The following is a 26,971-nucleotide window of genomic DNA, read 5'->3' on the forward strand; positions in this document are numbered from 1 at the left end:
GCATGGCTGCACTGGAATGAGCATAGGGCACCACTGTGCTGTAGGAAGAAATAAAGCTTCACAAAATGCTCTGGCTCTGACATACCCGGGTAATAATGATGACGTTGGTGGGTATTTATTGTGCATTTGCCATGTGCCAGGCACTGTGCCAGGTGCCTTGTGCTGTTTAGTACTCACCACAGTCCTGTGAGACAGAGTATACAATGCAAACTGAGCTCCCAAGACATTTGATAACTTGCCCAAGACCACATAACTAGCAAGTGGTGGAAACTCATGACTAAGAAGTTTAATTTCGTAGTCTGTATTCTTAGCCATGCAATTTCTAAAGTATCTCACTTGTAATGAACAGAGTGATCTTGAAGACACAGAGTTAGAAATATGACCAGGAAAATGAGCTTTGGAAGTAGCCACGAAATGTTCTACAGTGCTTATCTTTGAGAGCATGGCTTACTTTATTCCCTATCTGTAGGGATGCAAAATCAAAAGGCTTTATTGCACAAACAGAGTGAAAAGGATATTTATCCCCAAGTAAATGAAAAAGCCTAACTAGAATCATTGATAAGGATTTTGCCTTTCCAGGGATACAGGCTTACCCCTTGGAAAATGCTGATCAAATCGGCCATGTAGGAGTCGTGTTGTGTTCTGCTTCTTCCAGCTAATGAAATATTAATTATCAAATTTGCACAGATGTGCAGAGGCTGTTTTATTAGAATTTGGGATAGGACTCAAAATTACTTAGACTATCTTTTAAGTGTGATTTTAATACAAGTGGAGAAAACCCACTGTTTTGAAAGCTGAGCTATAAAGCCAGTTAAATTGTTCCTGTAAACTTGCCTGGGCTCAGCTGTTAACAATTAGATACTGAATCATTTATGTCTTGGAATAACAAATCTGATAAGAATGTGAACACTTTCCATATTATTATTCTGGATATTAATATGAATGTTAATATTTTAATAGCTCTTATGATAAAGCTATTCACTTGTTATTTGGAAAGATGGCCTGAGTGTAATATGTTCTGATTTGGAAACATACATAAATTCTAACAGGAAGACTGGTAGCTTAACCATGTATGTAGCACAATGTTTACTTGGAACAACATGATTTTTCACATAAATTTTCTTTTTTCAGTATTGTGTGAAGGAATTAAAATTAACAACAAGGAAATATACATTTTCTCAGCTTCTTTAAACGTTTGTCCTTTAGTTTCCTATTCACGTGGCTACATTTGTATTCTGTAGACAATAGGAATGATAAGTTTCACCATCAATATTTCCTGTTAATTCAGGTTCCAGGGGAGTAAATGTGGCTTCACGTATGGCATGATGCAGAGGCTAAGATGGTATCATAAGGACTCAGTCTATATGTTCACTCACCTTTCTTCTCTGTCAGTATTATTAAGCTGGCTTTCTCCATCTAGTGGCAAATCTGGCTCCCAGGAGCTCAGGGCTTCAGTGGTGCTTATAGTAATGCCAACTGGAGATAAAAAATGCCACATCTTATAGGTCCAACAAAAGTTCCGAGGATGACTCAGGTCATTGTGAATATTCCCTCCAGGCCCAGATTGTGGACATCATGGAGTCCCTTTTGGACCTGGTGGACCAAGAGTGGAGCAGGAATAATTTGCTAAAGGAACATCAGGAACAATAGGAAGCTAGGGATGCTGGAAAAATCCAAACACATATATGTGTAAAAATTAAAATCTAGTTTTTAAAGCACTTCCTGTTCTTTACTATACTGAAAATAGACTATTCATTTTTCTTCTCCTAAGAAGACTTCACAGACACCTAAAGCTCTTATCAAACCGGCTTAGACACCATATATTATTATATTTATACTCACCATATTTTATTTATGCCCAGACCACCGTTTTCCGGTTTCCTATTTCCTATCTCTAAGTCTGCGATCTGCCTTACAATAAGTGGTATGCCTTACTTTAATTGGAAGCACTTTTTCTTCTCAGAGGCACATAAAAAAAAAAATGTTAACATCTTAGACTTAATTAAAAAATTCTATTTTTCAGGGTGCCTGGGTGGCTTAGTTGTTAAGCATCTGCCTTCAGCTCAGGTCATGATCCCAGAGTCCTGGGATCAAGCCCCTCCTTGAGCCCCACATCGGGCTCCCTGCTCCACAGGAAGCCTGCTTCTCCCTCTCTCACTCCCCCTGCTTGTGTTCCCTCTCTCGCTGTGTCTCTGTCAAATAAGTAAATAAAATCTTAAAAAAAATTTTTAAAAGTTCTATTTTTCCATGCTTTATGCTTCAACTTTGGATTATATACTAATTTATACTTTTAATCATATAAATATGCCTTTAAGAGCTATGCTCTATAAAAAAAAATTTAAGCTATGCCTTTGTATGATACTGCCTTTGCAATTACAGACATTGAACCTTATTTGTCCAACACAATGTTTGACACATAATAATCAGTATTTGTTAAAGTGAATGAGCAAATGAACTTATTAATTGATAAGCAGCTATGGGGGGGTGCAGTTATACACTTTCAAAACATCTAAACATGTGTAGGTATGTTTAGATGACAACCTAAGCAGATATAACAGAGATCAAAAGTACGAGTCTTACATGAGACAGAAGTGTGTTTCTCTCCAGTACTTGGTGGGTGTCCAGGAAAAGTCAGTGGCTCTGCTCCACACGGTCATGCAGGAAGCCAACTACTGAGGTGGACTGAATCTCTCAGCCTCTATACAAGGCTTCTATTTCTGGTCCAAAGGGACAACTCCATTTGTTTCTATTTCCCTGCCAGAGGAAGGCATAAAGAGTATCCAAGACAAGTTGATTTACTTTAATGGGCCAAAAGTTGCAAATACTACTTCCTTTCATATTCCATCAGTCTGAACCTAGTCCCCTGGCCACACCTCACTACAAGTGGGGCTGGAAAATGTGGCCTAAAGTCCTGGCTAGCCACTTGCTAAGCTAAAATTCTGATTGTTCTGTTATTTAAAGGGAGGAGAGAATGGATATTAGGGTATGTCTCAGGCATAAGTGAAGACTCCTTGTTAATAGACTTTTTAAAAAAATGTCTTATGTACAGTAATACATAAGAAGCTTTATTCTGTGAGACAATATAGCTAATTCTGAGCTAAACATTTTCTTCTACATTTGAACATTAGAAAAAAATCACTTTAATTTCAACAACATGTATTACTTAATGGCACTTTGAATTATCACATGCATGTCAAAAAGCTTCAGTTTTCCTACAGTCATTTGGGATTTATTGAGTTCTGGCTCTAAGGCAGGCACTGAGCTAGACTGAGATCTTAGTTATGGTATTGTTACTTTTTGTGTGTGGCTGCTCAAGTGGAAAGGTGCGATTTTTATGAAGTACTGTGAAAAATGAGGTTTTAGTGTGAACTTATTTAAGATTCAGTGTAAAAAAGTGATCAAGTACATATGTTTTTCTCTCTCACAACAGGTTCTTCGGGTAGTTCGACTTATTAAGATTTCACCAGCGTTAGAAGACTTTGTGTACAAGATATTTGGTCCTGGAAAAAAGCTTGGGAGTTTGGTTGTATTTACTGCCAGCCTCTTGATTGTTATGTCAGCAATTAGTCTGCAGATGTTCTGCTTTGTCGAAGAACTGGACAGGTTTACAACGTTTCCAAGGGTAAGAATAAAAAATGCAGCCAATTAATTTCTTCTTCCTATTTTAGTAATAATGGTTAACATCAAAATAGTTTCCCTTTACGAGTGGTTCAAAAATACAGTCATATTTTCGATAACTTAGAATAATTCAGTTTTGATATTTAAAATGGTCTCTTCTGCAGGGTGCATGCATTTGAGCACATTTTCAGCATTGTGAGATTATGTATCAATTCTAAAATTCTGGAAATAGTCTGATAGAATGAGATGCTGAAACCAGTCAAGATGAAAGCTAGGGTTCTCAGCACCTATAGATGAAAATATAACAGAATTTTTAAATAAAATTTTTGTGTCTGTGAGAGTTATCATTTTAAAATCTGTTTTATAATTCATATATTTTTATGACAAGCATAATCTAGAAGGGGTTTTGATTTTAAAATTCATAAACGCTTCAGATTTTAAATGTCTTTAAAAGATTATCTAGTTCATGCCTCTGCATTATCATTAGAATTCACTTAGGCTATGAACGAAGTTAAAAATCAATCAACTCATAAACAGAACTCATGTAGAAAATATAGCTCTAATCAAGGATTCTGAAATTTAACTTCGTGTGGATTTAGAAACATGAAAAAAATATAATGACCAAGACAAAAAAATATATATTCTTTCACCATAAGCTGAAATAGCAAAGCCTATTATATGGGAAGGATAATCTTGGAGTAACAGCAGGATGTAATACATTTTTTAAAATAAGCTTTGAGGACAAAGGTGTCTGTACTCAAACTGGTAGACTAATAAAGCCTGGTTATTTTTTTTTTTTAATCTTGTGCTAAATTTGTTACACATTACCAAGCATTTGTTGAGTGCGTATAAACAGCCAGGCAATTTTGGTGATCTTAGGACAGAAACACAACTACGTCCCTAGTTTTCAAAGAAATTCTCAGTTGAAGGGGGTGCCCCATAAGTAAACATGAAGCATGATAAAGGCAAGCTCAAGGTGCTCTGGGAACCCAGAGGTAAGGTCTGTAACCAGGAATGGAAAAGTCCAAGAAGGCTTCTTGAAGGAGGCAATTACTAAAGAACAGTTGTAGGTAGCCAAGTGTCCCAGGTTTGGAGAACAGCATATGCAAAAGGTCTGAGGTGAGCCATTCTTGTTCCAGAACTTAAAGGAGAAAGAAAGGTCAATGTGAGAGGAGGACATAAGACCAAGGAAGTTTTAAGTTGGGTGAAAGCGTGATTGTGTTTAAATGCTGTTGAGAGAGCGAGTAGAGGGCGAGGTTGAAGATGCATGAGACAGAGGACAGTAGCAAAATGTTCCCGGAGGGGGCATCCAGAGCACGGGCACAAAGACTGGTCTCAGACAGGTGTTGACTTGTCCTGTGTCCAGGTGGTGATATAGGACAGTGAGCCAAACTGAAAGTCACAGTGAGTCTTTGTTCACTTACTGCCACAGTGCAAGCAACAGGCAGAAATAACCACTGGCTCCCAGCATTCCGTGTTCCCCACTGAACAGCATTGGGTGAGTGTCAGGTGGGAAAGCATAGATGTGGCAGGAAGAATAGAGAAAGATGCCTCAGTTGAGGGCCCTGATGATGCACCCTCGGAATAGAAGCACCTGAGCTAGGAATATGGCTGTGCGTAAAAGCATGGCGGCCTGGAGTGGGGGGGTGCCGAGTTTCTACCTCCAACTCCCTCCAGAGGCCTCCCCCATGAGCCTGTCAGGCAGAGCCTCCCCAGTGCCTGTGGTCAGGCCACAGGGGATGAGGTTGGCCTGGAGCCAGACTCTTCAACAAGAGGCTCAGCTCTTCCTGCAGGGCTGGGGGGGCAGATGTAGGCAGAGATGACAATGGTATCATTAAGCCCACCTCCTCTTAGTCTGCCCTCTCATGGGGGAAATGAAAATTGCAGAATGCCACTTGGAGAATGACACTGAATGGAGAATGACACTGAATGTCATTATCACAGCCCATCTCTAAGGCCAGGTTAATTCAGTACATAGTATTGAAGGCCCACTAAGGGTCAGCCATTGTTCTAGCAACAGGGGATCCTAAAAAGAAAACCACCCTCAGTCCCCTTCTTTATGAACACAGTCTTCTCTTAATTTCAAATCTTATCTTCATCTTTTACCATCTCTGCTAATCTCATGTCACTGATTTTATATCTCTTCCCCAAAACCTCTTTGAGCCAGACGGCTTTTGGAGTTCATAATATTCCAGATATTATAAGGGTGATATCACCCCCTTGTTGATCTGAATTGTTTGAGTCAGCACACTGTAATCAACACACTAATGCTTCTTTAGCAAAACATCAACCTTTGGACAAAGAAGGATAAATAAGGACAATAAATAAATCTTAGGTCAGACTGGATTTCTGCCACTAAATGAGCTACCAAAAAAAAAAAAAAGAAGGAAATATTTTAGGTATTTTCAAGAAGTTTGGAATAGTGAAGTTGTGAGTCAGGGCCGTGGCATGCATAGGAAGGCATTGTGGATAGTCTGCACTTCCTGTCTTAGAGATCTGATTTCTTATTACCCCTCCAGCACTTTTTTTTAAAAAGATTTTATTTATTTATTTGACAGAGAGAGGGAACACAAGCAGGGGGAGTGGGAGAGGGAGAAGCAGGCTTCCTGCGGAGCAGGGAGCCCGATGCGGGGCTCGATCCCAGGACCCTGGGATCATGACCTGAGCCGAAGGCAGACGCTTAATGACTGAGCCACCCAGGTGCCCCGCCCCTCCAGCACTTTTTGGCTGTATGACACTGGCCAAATTATTCTCGTAGTTTTATTTTTTCACATCTAAAATCCGGGTAAAAATAGTATTTTCCTCATAGCATTGTGTGTATTGAATCATATACAAAAACAACCCCACTCTGGGCTTAGAAAGCATTTTTCAAATGTTGTATTCTATGTAATATATTTGAAGTCAGTATTTTAGATTCTGTATGAAAGACCAGGCTGCTTCAGAGCCATCTGACTTGGCCCCATGGGATTTGCTCTATTTTTCCAGCCATAATAGTAATCAAGTAGCACTACGTTTTCAGGTCTCCAATTACTCCATTGTGCCTTTCTGCCTGATTACTTTGACCATCTTAATGAAAGCAGCCCGGCGACTATGGGGCCCCCTAATCAGTGATTCTGCAGCTGACAGGGTTGACAGCCTAAATGTGTGAAATGACTAGGAGTAGATTTTTCCTTGTCCATGAACATAATTATGCGTTAAATCCCTGAAAAATAATCAAATTTTGCAAGAAATGTTAAAAAACATCGCAGCTACAAAAAGTAGTCATTATCATTCCCAGTCCGATAAAGCACCAACCATTGGTGCTACTTGCCTGATAGGAAATCAGAAGAGATGGTCGTCAAAAACACATGACTGTCGATGTTAGATTTCTGTTAGGACACTCATCTATGGGTCTTAACCCCTTACCTTCTTCTAGGACATCTCCTTCATTATACAGTGGTTGGCTACTGAGGTGGGTTGGTTAATTACGGTATTAGCCAGAGCACACAACACACTGTTGGTGGGAGCCAGCCTCCAAGATGGCCCGGACTCAAGTAAAGATGATAGAAACAAGTGCTAATGATTCCTTTAGTTCCCATTTTACTTTGGGATGCATCATGTGATCTTTCTTACACATACTTAGAGCTATGGGGTACAGGAGAGTCTACTGGGTACACACTTGAGAGCTGCTGGGAGAAGACCCGCCATGAAGAAAGGAGTCCAGCAGAGGCGGGTCCAGCCTGACTTGGCAAAACAGCCTCAGTCTTTGTGCCCAGGGAAGAATTTTCCTGTGGCTCTTTCTTGAACCCGATCCTGAGCCCGCCGTCTAGGTGGCATGTTCTCCCAAGAGAAATAGGACTGGTTGTAAACCACTGTTTAATTGGACTTGATTGCACCTTGGGCCCAGCTACCCCCTATGAAGCTCTCTAAGAGAACCTGACATGGACACGTGGAAGTGACTTCCCCATCCACTTTCCAAGAAGAGAAGCTCAGCGGGGCAGAGGAAGCAGCAGCGTGGGCACACTAAGTGCCTGCCCACTGCCTGACCCTCTGACGGAGCTCCAGCCACACTGAAAGTCCCCAGCTACTTCCTGGAATACTTGAAGGTGAAGAGGTCCTAAAAACTTGCATTATTCCACAAGTTCCCTAATGGGTCTCCCTGCCTCAGTCAGCTGCTCTTCAATCATTCTCCATATGCAGCAAAAATTAAACTGTCTCGTGGCACCCTCCTGTTTAAAACATTTCAAGGCCCTCCTTTCCCTCAAGATAACAAACATTTTAATATGATTTTCTGTATCTTTTTTTCTCCATCCCCAGTTACCTCGCTGGGCTCATATTTCAGGATTTCCCCTACCACATCTTTCAGAGGCAGAGAGGGCATCTGTCTTGCTCAGTAAATCCCCCCATGCTTAGCGCAACACTTGCTAGTGAATAGGCTTTCACTGATGAATGAATAACAATGCTAGACCAAGGCAAATTTCTCCGATCCTTCCACACCGTATCGAATTCAACATCCCAGAGTCTTTCTTTGGTCCCTTCTGTCCCTTCCTCAAGGAACCACTTTACCCTCCATCACCCTAACCCTTATCCCATCTGAAATCTTTGCATAATTCTGTCAGAGTACTTTGGCAGGAAGTAGCAGAAATCTTGCCTCCAACTGACTTGAACAGTTGGGAAATTTCTCACAAAATTTGAGATTAGGTAGATTAGGCAGAAAACCAAGATTCTGAATCTTTCACTGAAATGGTCTCAGTGGTGGGTTGAATTATGTGCCCCAAAAAGATATGGTGAAGTACCCTGAAATGATCTTATTTGGAAATAGAGGTGATAAAGTTCAAATGAGGTCATGAGGGCGGGCCCTGACCCAGCATGACTGATAGTTTCTAAAGAGAGGAGATTTGGACACAAACACAGACATACACAGAGCGGGGACGATATGAAGACACATGAGAAGGCAACCATGTGATTGGGGTTTCATCTACGCACCAAGGACGTCCCAGGTTTGCTGGCAATCATCTGAAGCTAGAAGAGGCTGGGAGAATCTTTCAGAGGGAGCTTGGTCTTGCCAACACCTTGACTTCACACTGCTGAGCTGTGATACAATAAATTCCCTTGTTTTCAGCCGCTCAGTTTTGGTACTTTGTTAAAGCAGTCCAAGCAAACTACTGCAGTTGCTTTCTCCATGTGTTGTCTTCATGTGTTAGCAAAACAGATGCAATATTTCCAGAATTTGCAATAAAATCTTGAGGAAGAAGAGGGTCATCCCCATCCAGGTCTCCTTCTTAAGAGCAAGGACACCTTTCCCTGTACCATTTTCTACTATCCCCAGCAGACTTGCTGTCGTCACTCATTGGCAGGATTGGGTAACTTGGTCATCCCTAAAGGAATCATTGGCAAGATGACTGGAGTCAACCGGATTGGCTTAAATTAATCATGTGGGAAGGGATGGCTGTTGGGGAAACAACCACAAAACCCACTACAATGGTCAGATGCAGAGTTTGGACAAGATTTCTCTCTCACATCTCTCGTCTCCAAAGCTTTTATATGTCTGGTGCAAACAGGGTGTGTAAATAGACATGTGGTCGGAGGAGGGCTGGTGTTTAATTTCTCTGACCAGAAGCATCTGGGCCCCAGCTCTTTGCCCACATAGTATCTGCAGAGCAACTAGCATAGGGCCTGGCGCATAGTGGATTCCTGCTCTCCCTCTTTTTAGGGCGGTTGTCACTTTCTCTTACACACCGTTGACACTTTATGCAAGCTTCTGTGGCCTCTACTAGACCACAAGAACTTGAGGGTGGCAGCTTCGTGCTCTCCTCTCCCAAAGCACTTAATACAATGCCAATGCCATGGGGTTCAAAGCATCAGGAAGTAGAGTCGGGGCAGAAACAACCAGTGGAGCCTCAGCAGACGGTCCCATGAGATGGAGGAGAGAAACTTGACATTTGTTAATGGGGGGAGAGGGAGGAAGATCTATTGATAGAATTTAATAAAACAACTTAGTCCTCTCAACTAATCACTTTCTCTCCTAATTTGGACCAAACGGACACTTCCCCCAAGGAAGATCAAGTCTTGCTGTGAGGCAGGGTATTCCCCCCAGTTCTTGTTTTGTTGGGACTACTACTTTGTGTTACAAGGAGGTCAATTAGATTAACTTTTCATGATGGAACAGCCTATATAGATCATAAGGCCTAGTTGACAGGCAAGAGCCACCAGTCTTTCTTTAACAAAGACAAAAACAAGTTGCATGTTTCCTGTAGCTGTCTGACAAAAGCTTATGCTTTTTTTTTTTTTTTTTAGGATTTTATTTATTTTTTTGACAGAGACACAGCGAGAGAGGGAACACAAGCAGGGGGAGTGGGAGAGGGAGAAGCAGGCCTCCCGCCGAGCAGGGAGCCCGATGCGGGGCTCGATCCCAGGACCCCGGGATCATGACCCGGGCTGAAAGCAGACACTTAATGACTGAGCCACCCAGGCACCCCTAAAGCTCATGCTTTTAAACATCCACTGTACATCTTCCTTCAGCTCGCTATCTTTCTTCCTTTTAATCTCCCACTAACATAACAATACACAGGCCTCATTTGTTTTCCAGTTCTACAAATGGGGAGTTTTCTAATTCATAAGCAATACATTACCATCTGTAAGAACAGGTACTCGAATTTTAAAAAATTATGTATTTCATGTTTTCTTACTTTGCATTCTCTCAGTGCTAATTACTTGCTCTGTTGAATTTTCACTTATAAAAAAATCATGTCTGAAGCAGTTATATAATATAAGCAGTAAATGCTATAAAACACTTAATTACAAATTAATTTCCCTGTCTCCTCTCGCCACCAAAATGGCTAATCATGCTTTTAGTTGTACTGAATGAATCACTGAGAAATTGAAAGAAACAACTTGCTCCTTAATTTTTTTCATTTTTTTGCCAGATATAAGGAGTCTGACTATATTTCTAATAAACTCAAGGTATAGTTTATCTTCAAAAGTATAGTTACTAGTTCAATCTTTATTAATTTTTGTTTTATTCTTTCACATATTTTTAATTTTTCATGGAATATTTCAGACATGCAAAGAGATGTAAAGACTAATAAAGTGTATTCTTCTGTGACCATACCTAGCTTAACAAGCATGTTAGTTGTGGATCTCAAGTCCTTGAGCGTCCCTTCCTTATCACTCCCTTCCCTTTCCCGGAGAAACACTTTTCTGAATTTGCTGCTTATGTTCTTAGTGCATTCCTTTATGTTTTAGTGTATGTAGAAGCATCAACTGAAAATCACATATCTTTATGCATAATTTAAACCTGCCTTATATGGTCTCAAACTGTGCTGTTTCTTCTGCTAATTGCTTTTTTTTTTTTTTTTTTTTGCTCAACACTGTTTGTGAGATTTACTACCGAGTACATACACTGCATTTTATTTTTCTTGTGGCTTAATAAACAACTATATATTGCATTATATTTATAATGCACTATTCATATGAACACCTCACAATTTGTTTTCCCATTCCCCTGTGTAGTAGGTGATTTCCCCATGGGTTTGGGCAGGACTTCTGAATATGATGGAATTTCACTTCTGTGAATAGGCTACTAATCTGTTAATTTGGAGTCCATCAGAAAGGAGATTATCTTGGGTGTGCCTGACCCACTCAGAGGGACTGGGCTCTTAGTAAGAGGCATTTGTTACAAGAGTCTCTTGTTGGCTTTGAAGAAGTAAGCTGTCATGTTAAAGGGCCATGTGGCTCGATCTTGACGGTAGCCGTTAGGGGCTGTGTGCTTCAAGAATGCAAGATCCTCTGTCCTGCAACCATAGGAATTGAATTCTGAGAACAGTCTGAGTGGGGGTTGAAGCAACTCCAAATGAGACCACAGCCCAGCCTACACCTTGACTTCAAGTTCTGAGATCCTGAGAAGAGAACCCAGTTACACTGTACCCACATCTCTAACCTACAGAAACTGCAAATAATAAATTGGTATTGTTCAAAGGTGCTGAATTTGTGATCATTTGTAACCCAGAAATACAAAACTAGTGCATGCAGGTTTTGGATATTTGTTTCTCATATTTTGTGACTCCAAATAGTGCCGCTCTGAACATTGCAACTAAACTTGTACACATGTGAAATTCTGCATGTGTGGTTGTTTGGGGGGGGGGTTATGTAGCTAATAATAGAATTACTGAGTCTTAGAATAAAGATAACTCAACTTGAACAGGTATTGATAATTTTGCATTCCAGTATAATTTCCCCAGTGTATCTGCCAACAGTGGTACATGAGAATGTTCTCTGCTTCACAACTCAGCAACACTTGGTCTTGTCAGGCTGTGTTTTTCTTTCAACATTTAGCTCTTCATTTAACCTGAATTGATTTTTGTGATTGCTGTGAGATAGAGAGCAATCTTATTTAATTTCCTTTCATATCCTTTGGATAACCATTGTCACAGTACCATTTATTGACTAGTCTACCCATTCCCTATGGTTCTTCTGTGCTGGCTGTGTCAGAATAGGATTCCATATATGTGTGTCCTGGTAAAGACACACAAACTCCTTTTTCATCTCCTTTTGCCATGAAAAAAACACTTTTTTCATCAATCTCTGATGAAGCCCAAAGACTACCCAGCCTTACTTGAGTATCTCAGTTAGCAGCCTCCAGCTTTCAAGGGTCTCTGACTTTGCACCTTGTGCCTGACAGTATATGAAAAACCAAAGGCTAGCAGTAACCATAAATCCCCTAAGATTGCCTTTTTTTGACCCAAGCTGCTTATCAGCTTTTGGTCCCAGGGTTTCCCTTACTTCCTCGGGATCTTAACTAGGCCTTTAAAGGGATGTTTGTTGTATTTTAACCAGAATTTGGAGTGGGCGATTATCAGTTTTTTCCCATATATGATCAGATACCGAGGTTCACTAATACAGTTTTGAGAATTAAAAAACCCACTCCATTGGTTATCTTTCAGACAGATAGATTTCTTTTTTTCCCTATAGACACAACGTGAGACCATTCCAACATCTGCCTTCACCATCTGCAGCCTCATAAATTTGTTTGCATTACAGATATTGTCTCCTCTTGATTCTCATAACCTCATGTTGGTGCTCCCCTAATTGAAATCCATTGTCCACAAAATATCAGATACATCCGTTCACAATGATTGACTAAAATTGTGTATGTGTTTTGTTGCTGTTTATAATTCAGCCCACATTCTCTGTGTGATGCAACTATGAGGTGTCCACACTTGAACAAACATACTAACTGTCATCTTGAACGAACATACTAACTGTCATCTTTAACTTGTAACATAGTTAAGAGTGTAAGGAAGAGGTCAACTTACCCAAAGTAGACACATAAGAAAGAACTCAAATAAGCTAGAAGGTGAAATATGATATCAAAGATATGCTGGAGAATATTGTAAAATTCTGGGAACCTACTGTGTGCTAAGCACTGAGCTTCCAAATATCACCTCGTTTTAATAAGAGGAAGGGTTTGCTTCCAGGGATGGAGGTCTGCAAAGCTGTATGAAGAGTGGTTTTAGGGGTGCATATGGTTTCAACAGATAAGAACTTGGATAATAGCATTAGATGAGAGTATCCCTTATCAGGAAGACAGAATGAGTAAATCAGAGACATAGAGAATCACAGGGCCTGGAGGGACAGATGAGAAAGGAACTGCAGTGTTCGTTTGGAGCCAGACAATAGGGTGTTTTCTGAGGTTGGGATTGTGACACAGCAAGCTGTTGAAGATTTCACTCTTTTATTTTCTTTCTGGAGAATAAAAGAAGAGCTATTTTAAGGAAGGTTACACTGGCAGAAATATTACTTCTCTGAGGAGGTATTGTCATTGAACAAAATTCATTTTTATTGACCGAAGACAAAACTTTATAATTGAGGAATTTGCAGCACCATCAAGGCAGGAAGGGAAGTAATTTTTTATTTTTTCTGTGTGGCCATTACTGTGTCAAATCTCCTACAATCTCTTAAAGTTGGTCCCATCTAAGGCTTTAGGCCAAATTCATCCATGTCTGGACCTGGCTCTGTAATAGAAACTAGTACCCTGCTTTAAATTTTAAAGCATAAAGTGATATAACTTAATGTAATCATCTCCCCCCAAAAAAGCTGTAAAATTAATTTTATTTTCTTTCCACTATAACATTAGAGGGGTTGGTTGGTTTTTGTTTGTTTGTTCAGTTTTTTGTTTTTTTTGTTTTGTTTTGTTTTGCTTTTTCTGCTCCTAGTTGAATTTCTTTCTGTGGTGATTCATCAGTGGCATAGTGATAAAATAATATCCGGTGCACTTCCTTTTAAAGGGCGACTTTAACGCAGCATGAATCACACAGAGACAGCTGTCTTTTCCGTTGTGTGTTGACATCATTAGTCCACTGAACTGCAGTTATCAGAATTATTCCTTGAATAAAGCATCCTTATATTTCAACCCTGAATCCCAGATGGGCACTCTTTTGGGGAGGACCTTTTTTTGCACCTCATCATATTTTGGTTTTCTACCAATCTTCTCACTTGCAGTTTTCCAATATTAATTGCCATATTACATTACTATTATTTTAATAATCAATCTACTCCATTCCACCAACTTCAGAAATAAATGAGAGCCATTAATGAGGAATATTTGCCTCAGTTAAGATGAACTTCTGTAAGGATGTTTTCTGATGAGAAGGTGACTATATTATTAAATATTTTGTTGAGTCTTGCCTACAAAAAAAAAAACCGTCTGTGATTAGACATTTCAACTGTCCTCTCATGACTACCTAAATTCCCCATCATTAAAAACAGACTAGTAGTACATATTTTAGAGGATGTGCTGCAATGTAACAGGCAATAAAATACAACAAGGAGTATACTTAGGGGTGTTCTTAAATGTCATGGAAACCCAGTTTCTCAGCATGACACACTAAATACCTAGCAGTAATCACATAGCCCGACATACAAGGGTGCTTTAGTAAATGATTGGGGCATTAACTGAACAATGAGTACTCACTTTTCTGTATTGCACTGAAAGTTTAAAAACAGGTCCCTTTTATTTTGTGAATCCCTTGATTGATTTTTGTACATATAATTGATTTTACTGCTCTTGTGTTTTAACCTCCATAGTGGTTTTATAAGTGATTAATCTACTACCTTTATTATATGTTTGCATTTACCTGTGAGGTTTTTTCTTTTCATAATTTTCTTACTTCTAGTTATAGCGTTTTCTTTCTACTCAAAGAATTTCCTTTAATGTTTCTTATAAGGCTGGCTTAGTGGTGATGAAATCCTTTAACTTTTGTTTGTCTGAGAATCTCTTTATCTCTTCTTTATTGTGAATGATAACCTTACTGGTAGAGTATTACTTGTTCCAGCTTTCTTCCTTTCAGCACTTTGAATATATCATGTCTCTTCTTGACTGCAAATTTCTGCTGACAAATCAGCTGGTAGCCTTATGGGGTTCCCCTTGTATGTAACTGTTTTACTGCTTTTAAAATTCTTTCTTTATCACTACTTTTTGCCATTCTAATTATTACATGTCTTGGTGGACCTTCTTGGATTAATCTTGTTAGAAACTCTCTGTGCTCCCTGGATCTAGATGTCTGTTTCCTTCCCCAGACTAGGGAAAATTTTAGCAATTATTTCTTCAAATAAGATTTCTGCCCCCTTCTCCTTCTCTTCTTCTGAAATCCCAATAATGTAAATGTTATTATGCATGATGATGTCGCTGAGTTCCCTAGCTCTACTCTCATTTTTTTTTAAAGATTTTATTTATTTATTTGACGGAGAGAGACACAGCAAGAGAGAGAACACAAGCAGGGGGAGTGGGAGAGGGAGAAGCAGGCCTCCTGCCGAGCAGGGAGCCCGATGCTGGGCTCGATCCCAGGGACCTGAGATCATGACCTGAGCCAAAGGCAGACACTTAATGACTGAGCTGGCCAGAGACCCCTCTATTCTCATTTTTTATTATTCTTTTTTCTCTTTGCTGTTCAGCTTGGTTACTTCCATTACCCTGTCTTCCAGATTGCTGATCTGTTCTTCTACATCCTCTAATCTACTATTGATTCCCTCTAGTATATTTTTGTTTGGTTGTTTGGGTTTTGTTTTTTGTTTTTGTTTTTTCCCTCTAGTATATTTTTTATTTCTGTTATTGAGTTCTTCATCTCTGGTTCATTTTTTAATATTGTATATCTTTTTGTTGAAGGTCTCACTGAGGTCTTCCACTCTTTTCCCTAGTCCAGTGAATATCTTTATAATCATTACTTTGAATTCTTAATTAGGCATATTGCTTATGTCTGTTCATTTAGCTCTTTTGCTGTGATTTTGTCCTGATCTTTCATCTTGAACATATTCCTCTATTTCCTCACTTTATCTAACTTTCTGTGTTTGCTTCTATGTATTTGGAATGCCAGCTACTTCTCCTGATCTTGAAAGTAGTAACCCCAATTGCAGTTTTGAATATTCTACTTAGTCAGTTCTTTGTAACTCTCTGCAAAAATACAAAAAGTAATATATACAGTAATACATATATATACACATTACATATATGCATATATGTAGTAATATATATATACATGTTACAGAGAGATAAAACCAACTGCCAAATTATTGCCAGTATCTGAAATCAATTATTAACTATTCCATATATGGGATTAAACCCAGGACCACTTAATGTAATGCATATATTCATTCTTTCTTACTGCCCACCCCTTGGGTATAATACCCAGAGTGTCAGTGAACCCTGAGCTGAGCTGCCTACCCACGCAGAGGACTGTCTCCAGCCTTCTTGAACATCTTCTCTATAAATCAATTTTTTAAAAACCTTAATTTTCAGGAAGCATGATGGGATAAAGTTTATGTATGCACATGAGTGAGCTGAGTACATGTGTGTGCAGACTAGGGGTGAGGGGGTGAGGGCAGCTGTACTAGGCAAATGGAAATGAACAGCTTACATCCTGTTATCCTGTATAATGCAATACAAAAAGGGAAAAATAGTAGAGGCCAGGCAGGGACTAGATATAGAAAGAATCCTGGTAGCTAGGTCAGGATTTGGTCTGTAGTATTGCTTCCATTGTTTTTGTTGTTATTTTAGTTTTCCACATGCATTTTATTCAATTCAGAATCCTAGGGAAAAGGCAGTGGGCAAAGGACAAAAATCCCGCTTCAAACCAACAGAGATGTACTGGATACATTGCTGTAAGAAAAACTGGAAATTTGATGATAAAGTATGCATATTAATATGAGTGACAAGAAAATAATTCCACTAATAGTGTGGACAATACCACATATCCTTTCTTTTTGGATAAGCCACATTTTTCAGGCTGAGTGAAAAGAGGCAGTAAAACCAATGGGGCTTATGAAAAGACATGGCAAAAGAAAAGAAAGGGGGCACTGTCTTGGAATGCAAGGAAGAATATATTTCTGCATTACCTAACTATATAAAAATTATTAAAGTAGGCTTAAAATCGCTGCTACTTCAACAAGACATGCAAAGAAATGTTTATTATATTCGGCCCTATTCCAAAAAGAATATAATGTGTCAATAAGGATTATAGCCAGATAAATAAATTTAAGCCAAATTTAAGAGAATTAATCTAAAGGGAAAACAAAGTCGAAATTACAGTGAACACAAAAACGAAACACAAAAGCGCACCGTGAAGACATCCGTGTTTGCTGGAGTTGAGGCACAAGTGTGACTCCAGTTTTTCTAACAAATATAGACTTAGGTAGATGAAGAGTGATAATAAGATAAAAACAAACTACTTTGTAGAGAAGCATAATTATTCCTGATTAAGTCAAGGAAGACATTTCCCCAGGGGTCATTATTACTGATAGTAACAATTACTGTATATGAAACTTTTTACATGCGAGGCCCTTATAGCAAGAAGTTTCCATAGAGAGAGAGAAGTACACATATAGATATCTGCGTATATCTAATGTAATCCCCAAAAAAACCTATTAAGGAAGTATTTCCCCCACATTATAGATGTTATAATAAAAAGAAAAAGCAATGAGGAGCATCATCAAAAACTGGCGAGAACCAACAAGAAAATGTGCAAGGCTACTATAATAAAGAGTGTGATTTAGGGTCAACATACAAATGAATGGACAAACATGCATTAAAAAGACATCTGGCAAAGAAAGTATCACAATGAGTGATTACAAGACTAATTATTATCAAACAAGCAATATTGGGGATACCAGAGGCTCCCTGTACTCTGTATCAAAATGCCTTCCAGATGAATTAGAGCAAGGATATTTGAAGTGTGAAGAGGTGAAAAACAAAGAGAAAATATCATCTTTCATCTTGGATGGTCAAGAAATTTCTAGGCCTCAAAGAATGAATTTGACTTTTCAAACAAGTCAAAAATAACCACCATAAATAATTTTTAAGAACAAAGGAAAACATGAAGATACAACCTTAATTTATAATGCATGTCAGAAAGAAAGTGTTGAATGGACAAGATCTGTTTGTTATTTTTATTTTTGGCTAATGGTGATGTGCATTGCTGGCATATGGTGATGTCCATTGCTGGCTCTTGGACATTGCACGGGGCAATGAACATTTGTGTAACTCTTCTGGGAATCATTTTTCATTATATATGAAGACACCAAAAAAGCATTTTTTCTCTTTGATCTAGTGATTGCATTTCTAGAAATCTACTCCAGGAAAATAACCAGAGATGCACACAAAGATTGATCTTTAAAAAAATGCTCTTTGTAGCTTTGTGAAAATTTTGAGACAACTTTAATGTCCAACCACCATGGAATGTCTAAATAAATTGTAAATGTGGTGGCATGTCATACAATTATCAAAACTATATTTTTACAGCCTAACTTATGAGGTAAGCCATGCATGACACTCATGGAGGTGATAAAACTTTAAGCAAAAAAGCATTATAACAACTATGTTTGTAACTGAATTCAGTTTTGTTTCAAATACATATAAATGTCCAGGAAAAAATATATAATGTGTCCCTTTATATATCTACTCTTACCAGAGACATAAAAGTTGTAGAAGACTAATTTTAGTTATATAATAAGACTAATTTTAGTTCATGACTTATAAAATCAGCCTTTATTAAAGTCAAATCATTTCAATTAAACATTTATTTGTAAACAACTATCAAATCTATTTTTTAAGGTATTAGAGTGCTAAAGAAGCACTATCAGAATAGAGGCAAGGCTTTGAAATCTATATTTGTGATAGAAAAGAGCAGACAATATAATTTGCAGTGAAGCTCATTATTTGTGAACTTAGTGAAGAAAAATGATAAAGCCCATTCAAAGACAGCAAACAATGGCAAACTCCATTTCTAAAGTGTAGGTTTAAAAAAAAGAAAATGCAAAACTATAAGATTTTTCTGACCATAGTTGCTTTCTATTTGAAGCCACATAGAAAAACCTTGTTCTTGAGCATTGTTATACAAACCAATGGTAAGAAAACACTGAAATTTCCTGTGTAGACTCCGTGGTACGTTCGTTACCAAACTTCTCTTGATAAATCCTCAGCTCATTTAACAACAGGACACACTTCTGCACTTTTAGGAGCCCTGTTTCTTTTGTATATATCACTAAATCTTTATTGCACCAAAAGTAAAATGTCAACTTTCATCTGCGATTTTTATAGCACATATTTGCCAATGAAATGCATCATTTACATCATGAAAATTTAATATGACTGACATTAGCAAAATCACTAATTAAGAAATAGGGCATAAATACTCCCAGAAACTTGACAGTCTGTTCTATGAAGAAAATTAATTCAGAAGTTTCCTATTTGCATAAACCTCCAGGTCTCATTTTCACAGCTGTTTGTTCTGTCAGCTAGATGGTTGCATTGCAAAATCATTTCAACATAATCGGTGGGAAGTATACCTTTCAACTAAAAATATCATGCTCTGCAAGAAAGATTGTTAGAGGAAAAATTTAAGTTCATTCAGTTCATCTTGATCTTTTTTCTTTAAGATAAATGTTTCTAATATAGGAACTTTAACCTTTACGTCATAAATGATTAATATATTTTTATTATTAAAACAAATTAAAATTCTGTCATTATAGATTCTCATGAAAATGAAAGCATTATATTCTTTCCATATGGAAAAATGTTAATGAGTGGAGCTTATTTTAGCAAAGAATAGAAGATACTGGAGATACCTACTTTTCATTAATCAGTTGAGCATAATTGGAGTTTTAGACATGTACCCCAGTACTGTGTAAGACAAAGAAGGTAAATGTTTTAAATACTACGAAATTTCTAAAATTTAAATATTACAGTGTTTGTTTCAGTAATTTAGATTATGAAAGGAAATCAGCAATTATTAGATGTCTTGTACCTACAGTGTTCAAAAGGACAGCAGGAATTTGAAGGCAACAGATCCCAGCCTAGAGACCCAGTGCCACCATTTGCTACCTGCAGGCCTAGGTTAATCATGTAAGGCCTCTGACGGCCAGTGGAGGCTACAGTACATACAGTAATCATTCACGGAGCTATTGCTCACGTTGTTCTACATAATGGACAATTAACTGCTTCAGGAGCTGGAAAGCACCATATAAATGCTAGTCATGGTTCAGCCTCTCTCCTCATGTCATTTTAATCTTATCCTGAAAGAAATCCCAGGAGACTACAAATCCATGATTTTGTCTGAATTGTCCATAGTTATGGTGTTATAGGTATAAGTGAACCCAAGCATGGCTGTTTAAAAGAAAAGAGATGTTTGGATACACCTACAGACACTTTCGGGACGAGAAAAAGATTCACTGGCTTTTGCAAATGAGTTTCTGACATCTTTTACTCTTGAAATTATATTTAAGTGTAGGTAATTTGCTGCTGGAGTAGGCATAACGTTCTGATGTCTGCTTTGCTTCTAATTACATTCAAGCTCATATTGACATTTAAGGCCAATTACTTTAGTCTCGATTCAGTAAGGCTTTTCCGTAGTGGTCTAAAATTTGACCAGTAAACAGACGTACCCCCCCTCTTTTTTACTCGTTTAAATGGAATGCTTGGCAACAAGCACATTTTAGGAATTATAGAAGTGAAATAAATAATGTGGGTTCATTTTGGAAAAAAAAGCAAAAAACTGCTTGGTCTTTTTTGTCAATATAAAAGGCAGTCACAGAATTAATTAAAACCTTCAGTTTCAACTTTTATTTCTTTCTCAGTGGCAAGGAATAAGGCATAATCATTTTATAAAGAGATTAATATTTTAAATATTTCACTTCTACTAACAACAAAAGGAATTGGTTTTAACAGATCTCAAATTCCAAAAGAGTTCATATAAAGAGAGAGACCCACATGGCTCCAAAACCTTTACCATTTAAAAGTCACTGGTAACTAAACTTTCCAGAACACGGCGCTACAACAAAATCCAGTCCATGTTTCACTGTGTTTTCAGATCTCAGTGTATGTGATAACTTCAAGCACAGATCCTGTTTTACTTAGCTGTCTATTATCAATCCATTTGCAGACACCGTGATTTTTACTGTTTATTCAATAAATGCTCAGATGAATTAACAGCACCGAAAGGCAATTTATCAGTTTCTATTAGTAACAAAACATTTACTGTAGCCTTCTTCTGTAATTTACAGGTAAAATATAGTCTGGGAAGATGGACTGGAAAATATATTGTATGAAAACAAAGTTTTCAAGCTGACAGCCAGTACCAATTAATAGATCATAAAATAGAGACACATACAGCTAGCATAGGTAGGGCATTATTTAGTTCAAAGATAAAATGATGCCACCAAAGCCAGTCACACTTTCAAAATCATGTATCTAAAAGGATATATCTTCTTAAAAATATAGTTTGTCCAATGTAATTTTGAACTTTATAAAAATGAAATCATACTGGAGACGACATCAAGAGTTTTAAGTCATAGAGACTGTATAGGGATTCTGAAATTTAAAGAAGGGTTATTAAAGTTGTTTTTCCTTGAGAGAGATTTTTAAAATTTTTATTAAAAAATACTACTTGTATGGTGTTTCGTGTTTATAAAGTCCTCACACATACTGTATTTATTTTGGTTCTCAAAACAGTCTTCGGAGCGACACTATCACACATTTGAGGAAGCTTGGTGTCAGGATGGCTCGGTATTTCACCCAGAGCCGCTAAACCAGGCAGCGGTTTGATCCCAAACTCGGGCCCTGTGACTACAAAGCTAAACCCTTTGTTCTTTGCCTTACTGCTCTGCCGCTCACAGAAGGTCGAGGTCTTATGCTCATGCTCGATTTTAAACGGCACTCTTAGCTCTCCCCTCCAGAAAGGCCGTCTCTTGTGAAGACAGAGATGAGGTGGATGAAGCTAGTCAGATGACAGATGGCAAGACGTTTTGGAAAGCTTGTGGCTGGTCCTGGACTCACCAAAAACAGGGAAGAGCCTTGCTGACAGTGTTGAGGCCCCTTTGGGAGCCAGGGGCAGGGGGCCCCATTTTCCTAGGGGTAACCCTCTCCTCAGAGCAGCCGGATGGGTAGGCACAGCCTCAAAGAGTCAGACCCACCTAGGAGTTGGCATTTTTCCTAAGAGTTGGCCAGAAAAGACAGAAAGATGGAGATTGGAGAACTGGGGAAAATATAATTGAGTTGATGGACCCTGGAATTCCATCGAAACCGTTAAGGAGAAATCAGAAGTAAAGAAATGCTACCATTTTCACGCCAGATTTCAAATCCACAGAGTGTGTATTTATGGATAACCTAGTTTTGCCACAGTAAGTGGTTGCTCTTAGAGCTTTTATTTACTGTATGTTTTAAAATACATTAAAAATGTCATTTTTATTAGGTTTTTCCACCCCCCAATTCTCCATAAGACCTTGATCTAGGTATCAGGATATAGATAGTATCCATATATACTCCTGATCTTATCAGTCATGATTTTGCCAGCCAACATTAGGTAAGTCCAAGATTTATTATTTATTGCTCTCATTTTAAATATTATAAATGTGAGGGGCACCTGGATGGCTTGGTCAGTTGAGTGTCCAACTCTTGGATTTGGTTCAGGTCATGATCTCACAGCTGTGGGATGAGCCCTGCATCGGGCTCTGTGCTGAGCATAGAGTCTGCTTCAGATTCTCTCTCCCTCTCTTCCCGTCCCCCTGCTCATGCTCTCTCTCTCTCTCTCTCTCAAATAAATCTCTTTTAAAAGTTACACCTTTGAATAGTTGAGTAAGTTTTAAATAAAAGGAACTATACAACAAAATATTAAAGGATCATGACATTAGTGGGTTTTTCAGAGGATAAAACTCCTTGACATATTACTGCTTTTTGAGTGGGGAGAAAGAAAAAAGGACATTGAGTAGGTGACTAATTAAGACAATTAAAACCAAAGGAGGTGTCACTTTTATACTCAGTGAATACCATCAAGTCAAATCTTCTATTTTAGATCTGACTGGTAGCAAGACACAGCAGGGACACTCCCCATAAAAAGGTTGAGCCACTATATAAGTTGTCAAATGGATTTCATTTTCAAAGCAAATCTATTGTAGAGAGAGTTCTTGAAACCAGCTAAAGATAGATAAAACAGATGTAAATTACATTGGTAAAATGAAAATTGTATGTCAACATGGGTGGTATTCTTCACCGTATTTTAAAATGTTTAATGTGTATATTTTTCAAAATGAAATAAATATCTGTTTTTACATATATTTTAATACAACAGGTAAAAGGCATATTAAGTGAAAAGGAATTTTTATGTCCACCCAAAAACCTGTACAAGAATGTTCATAGAGTATTATTCACAATAGCCAAAAAGTGGAAACAAAACAAATATCCATCAACTGATGAATAGATAAAATGTGGTCTAGCCTTATAATGCAGTATCAACTGGCAATAAAGTGCTGATACACACTACAACGTGGATGAACCCTGCCCACAGACTGTATGATTCCATTTATAGAAGATGTGCGGAATAGGCAAATCCATAGAGACGGAAAGTATATTGGTTACTAAAGGCTGCAGGAGGGAGGAAAGGGGAGGGAGTGCCAATGAGTACATAGTTTTTGAGGGGAGGCAGAGATAATGTTCTTAAATTAAATAGTGGTAATGTTGTACAACTCTGAAAACAAACTAAAAGCACTTAATTGTTGAGTTTATTTTTTTTAATTTATTTATTTTGGGGGGGGGGACGGGAAGCAGAAGAGGGAGAGAGAATCTCCAGCAGGCTCCCCACTGACCAAGGAGTCCAACACGGGGCTTGATCTCAGGACCCTAAGATCGTGACCTGAGCTGAAATCAAGAGTTGGACTCTTACCTGACTGAGCTACCCAGGCGCCCCGACACTTAACTGTAGACTTTAAACGATGAATTTTATGGTATGTAAAATATACCTCAGGAAAGCTATTACTTTAAAAAATTCGAAAGAGAGTATTTACGCCCCTTCCTAGTTCCTCAGTCCTCCCCATTCCAGTCCCCAAAGCACTAAGTTTATTTTATAGGATTTCAATCATTTTGAGGCACACAAGAACACATCTAGATTTGTATATTACAGATGGGATCATTCTGTATATTCTGCTCGCTATATGTTGACCAAAACCTGAGGTGTTTACCCATCCTACTTTTTAAGAATATTTATTTATTTATTTAACCTAAATTGATATCCACATATACTCAAAACCCAAAACATGCATTGCGGCATCAAGTTTTCAAAAGGCATCCATGATACCTTTTTAAAGGGTTATGAACTGCTTTGCAAGGCCTGGACAAAGACTTATAGCCTGTTTATTTCAGTATAGGGTAATACTCTTGCATTGCTTTCACCTAACTCTAAGAAGGTCCATCAGAAAGAGATTTGGTGTCAGAATGGATCCTTGGGGCCTTGAGAGAGGAAAAGATGTCCTGTCTTTGATCAACCTACCACCAATACTTTGGCATGGGCCCTTGGCCCTGGTGGAAGCCTGGTCTAGGGGACATTGTTCATCCCATTTTTGATCGACATTCAAGGCTATTAAGTTGGAATAAGAGAGAAGCTATGAAAATACTTTTCTTATTTCTCCCTCTTTGGTCGTCTTATTTTTATTCAAGTCCCCCAGGGTCAGTTTATGACCAGAAAGGATAGCACCAAAATGTAGGGCTACTTGGGGAAATTAGCTGTTTTAGTAATGATATCAGGGAGTATTGAGAATAAATGTGGAACTGAGTCCAAGAACCAAGCAAGGTTGGATTTAGCAGGATTTCCTTATAGGCTGGATGCAGGATGTGAGGAAATGAGAAGAACCAAGTGTCTGAGGTTTTGGCCTGAGTACCTTGGAGAATGGAGCTCTCATTCTTCTGAGATGGGAAGGAGACAGGAGGAATAGGGCATAAAGAGTTTGATGTGAAATGTCTAATGCTTGAGATTCCTATTTGATACACATCCAAGTGGAGACATGGAGTTGATTCCAGATATGGGACTAGAGTCATCAGTATATAGACGGTATTTAAAGGCATTGGAATGAGTGAGACCAGCTAGTTAGTGAGTGTTGAGAGGCACAAAAGAGATCGGAGGACCGAGCCCTGAGGCTCTGTAGCTTGTAGAGATTATTAATTGAGCAGATGCCAGCAAAGGAGGCTGAGAAGGGCTGACAGTGAATTTTGTGGCTCTCCACTGCAGTGCTCGTGCCCTTCAGTGACCCCAGGACCCTAGTTCTCTACTCTTAGATGTGTTCTCTCCTGCATCACCCCTGGAACAGCTTGCCTTGTCACACTCCTGCCTTGAAGCTGTCACCCTCTACTCTGGTCTTGCCCTTTGTTTTGTTCCCACATACCTGAGGAATATGATGCACTCCAATTAGAAAAAGGTGCTCCCTGAACCAGTGATTTTCACAACCTTTCTTCTCCATTCAGTGAACATCATTGCCATCTCTACTCTGTGTTTTTTTTCCCACTTAACTTCTGTTCATTCAGAGATTTTTGCTTCCTTGGATTATCAACATGCTCATAACTCTGACTTTTCCATGACCCCTCTTGCTCCTACTGACCTGTATAGCTAGTCTTCAGTTGTTCACCTCCAGATGCTACAGCCAACAATGTGATTTTTCTCTATAGTTTCCACTGGAGGCTCATTAGAGATGTTTTTGATTGGTTTAGTTCTTTTCTGATGAGGCAGACTTGTTTATTCCTGATCACCTTAAGTGCAACTGGCCATTCTCAGCTTAACGGCTCATCCCTGATTCAGTTAGTGTAGCCAAGCACCTCCAGTATGAAAGGGACTGACCTGTATGCTGGTGTTTAATATGGGATTATGTCATTCACAATCAAAACAGTAAAAGCACTTGTAGGGGCTCCTGGGTGGCTCAGTCCCACCCAGGAGTTAAGTGACCAACTCTTGATTTTGGCTCAGGCCGTTATCTCAGGATGGTGAGATCAAGGCCCATGTCGGAGCTCGGGAGTTGGGCTTGGGCCTGCTTAAGATTCTCTCACTCCCTCTCTCTCTGCCCCTCCCCCCCACCGCATTTGCATGCACATGCACATGCTCTCACTCTCTCTAAAGAAAAAAATAAAATTCTTTTAAAAAGTAAAAGCACTTGTAAACAAAGTTGTTTACTCCTATTTACATCTGTAGGTTTGGAATTGAGGGGTGAAGTAGCAAAATCACAGACCCTCTGTCCCTAAAACTTAAGGAAACAAATAAAATAGTTAATTATCAGCCAGAAAAAATTACACCAGCAATAACCACACAAAGGCAAGGCCACAATTTTGTGCCATTATCTTTGAATAGCAGCTACTACGAAGGAGGGAAAAAAGGGGGAGAGAAACAGAAAATCATAGAGGATGAACTCTCTAGTCTCATGCCTTAAGCCTGTTTTTCAGATGTTGAGAAGAACATAAATTGGAAAAGCAAATCCTAAAACATGTACTCATCTCCCTCAATTTGAGGAGACCAGGCCATTGGAGCATGCATAGGCCTGGAAAAGGACAAGAAACCCCCAAGTATAGAAATGACATGTTCCAGCTGTTTTACCTGAGAAAATAAACTGCTAGATCTCACCATTTTATTTTTCCCAGCTAGGAAGAAAGCTTGAGAGTGAAAGCAAAATAATCCTAATTTCCACAAATGAATTATCTCCCGTAATAAACAAAAGTTTAGCACCATGAGAGTATGAAGAGAACAGAAGCCACGAGGGGACAGGTGGCCCTGGGGCATGGTGGTAAGGAGAGCCCCTCTTGTCCTCTCTCCCTCTCTCCCGAGAACCCAAACGGGCAGAATCAGGCTATCTGCCCTCCCCTGGAGACAGCTGGGAGAGCCGGTGAATGGGAGGCTGCCAACACCTGGGACTGGTTGGCTCTGGCAGCAGTAAAGATTTCTGGGACCTATCTGAATTGAAGAAATATCTGAAGCTTGATATTCCAAGCAGGACTTCCCATAGCCCCAGTGAACACTTCTGTCCCTGCAGACCCATCTCCTCAAACAAAGACAGCAAAACAGAGAGAAGAAAACCCAGC

At 38.8% G+C, this 26,971-nt stretch overlaps 1 protein-coding gene across 3 annotated transcripts in view; it reads left to right on the forward strand.

Moving 5' to 3' along the window:
• NALCN (sodium leak channel, non-selective) overlaps positions 1–26,971 on the forward strand; it is a 308,717-nt gene that overhangs the window by 154,447 nt on the left and 127,299 nt on the right. For all 3 annotated transcript variants that reach the window (XM_025874689.2, XM_025874690.2, XM_073894331.1), the window contains exon 13: positions 3,431–3,622. In XM_025874689.2, coding sequence (XP_025730474.2) covers positions 3,431–3,622 — 192 coding nt within the window. The remainder of the gene's footprint in view (positions 1–3,430; positions 3,623–26,971) is intronic.

This window comes from Callorhinus ursinus, unplaced genomic scaffold (assembly GCF_003265705.2).
Source record: "Callorhinus ursinus isolate GAN/ISIS: 27379988/994484 unplaced genomic scaffold, GSC_fseal_2.0 scaffold7, whole genome shotgun sequence".
NCBI classification, from domain to species: domain Eukaryota; kingdom Metazoa; phylum Chordata; class Mammalia; order Carnivora; family Otariidae; genus Callorhinus; species Callorhinus ursinus.